We start from the raw sequence: 1,372 nt of genomic DNA, 5'->3' as shown, positions 1-1,372 counted from the left end.
ATGAACCAACTCGAATGGGGAAACGTCATCCGGGCAAACATCTTTATGCTGAGGCTGACGGGATTGTGGCCCAAATCTGACACCTTCGGCCTGACCTTGTACACATTGTACTCGACAATCTGTGTCAATTTCTTCGTGGCTCTGCACGTCCTCTCTCAAATAATCCACATCGTTTTGGTCTTCACCAATCTGGAAGCAGTCACAGAAACCATGTTCATGTGCTCTGCAGAATGTTTGGCGCTGTTCAAAATGTACACCTTCATCAAGAACATCGCACTGGTGAAGAGTCTCATCAGAGTTCTCAATTGCCCAACGTTCAGACCCAAGAACTCCACCCAGAGACTGCTGGTCCAGGGGAATCTCGAATTTTGGAAGCTGGTCAACGACACGTTCATACCTTCAGTTGGGGTCACCATTGTCATGTGGGATGTCTTTCCTATTTTGACCGGAAGAACCAAGGCGTTCGCTCTGCCGTTCCCCACTTGGTACCCCTTCGATGTAAAAGCCTCGCCAGTTTACGAACTGGTCTACTTGTACCAACTAATCAGTCACTTCGTTTTGGCTTGTGCTGCTTGTAATGTGGACATGTTGGTCATCGCTTTGATGATGTCTGTCGGGGTCCAGTGCGAGATCTTGTGCGACGATTTGAACAACATGGACTCGCAAGATTTTGCAACGAGCTTGAGAAGCTGCATCCGGCACCACAAAGACATCTTGAGGTGAGAATCCATCGCAGATGTGGAAAACGTTTGCTTTTAGTTTTGCCAACAGCTGCAACAAATTCTACAATTTGATTGTGATGGGACAGCTCTGCGCTAACATTATTTCAGTTGCGATGTGTTGCTTCCACCTAGCCATGGTAAATGCAAAACTGGAAAATTTGTGGAGTTACCTTTATTGTTTCAGATCACACCTTCGCACTACCAGTTCTACTACTTGTTCGGATGCATCTTTTGCCTCATCATGCAAATGTTAATTTTTTGCTGGTTTGGCAACGAAATCACCGACAAGGTACAATCAAGAGTGATGCTTCCGCACACTTACGTAAACCTTTTCAGAGTGAGAAGATCCCTGGATCAGCTTTTGAATCTCAATGGGTTGGACAATCGCTGCAAGCGCAAAAATGTTTACTGATTTTTTTGCAGACTACGCAAAGACCCATTCGACCGTCGTCATTTAATCTCATATATCTTTCCCTGGAAACGTTCATCAGGGTATTTAAAGCAGATGTATTTGGTTAAAAAAAATTATTGGAGTTGCTGATTTCAGTTTGTTCGAGTGTGTGCCTCGTACTACACAGTGTTGCAGCAACTGCACTCGGCAAAATAATTTCATTTGAGCAAAAATAAATGCAGAGAAGAGCTTCGCACAT

General features: G+C 44.5%; 1 protein-coding gene across 1 annotated transcript; it reads left to right on the top strand.

Moving 5' to 3' along the window:
• On the top strand, positions 1-1,134 carry LOC138133392 (odorant receptor 46a-like). The gene is made up of 4 exons (XM_069051334.1): positions 1-719; positions 772-859; positions 907-1,011; positions 1,081-1,134. The coding sequence occupies exons 1-4, from the start codon at positions 1-3 to the stop codon at positions 1,132-1,134; spliced, it is 966 nt and encodes a 321-aa protein (XP_068907435.1).
• The last annotated feature ends 238 nt before the right edge of the window (positions 1,135-1,372 follow it).

This window comes from Tenebrio molitor, chromosome 1 (assembly GCF_963966145.1).
Source record: "Tenebrio molitor chromosome 1, icTenMoli1.1, whole genome shotgun sequence".
Classification (NCBI taxonomy): domain Eukaryota; kingdom Metazoa; phylum Arthropoda; class Insecta; order Coleoptera; family Tenebrionidae; genus Tenebrio; species Tenebrio molitor.
This window is presented reverse-complemented; position numbering and strand designations above follow the sequence as displayed.

Bases quoted from the DNA above. Each gene is read 5' to 3' on its own strand.
- LOC138133392 (XM_069051334.1), top strand. From the start codon at position 1: ATGAACCAACTCGAATGGGGAAACGTCATCCGGGCAAACATCTTTATG. The intron at 720-771 runs GTGAGAATCCAT...TTTTGCCAACAG, and splicing joins CACCACAAAGACATCTTGAG to CTGCAACAAATTCTACAATT. The intron at 860-906 runs GTAAATGCAAAA...TTATTGTTTCAG, and splicing joins GTTGCTTCCACCTAGCCATG to ATCACACCTTCGCACTACCA.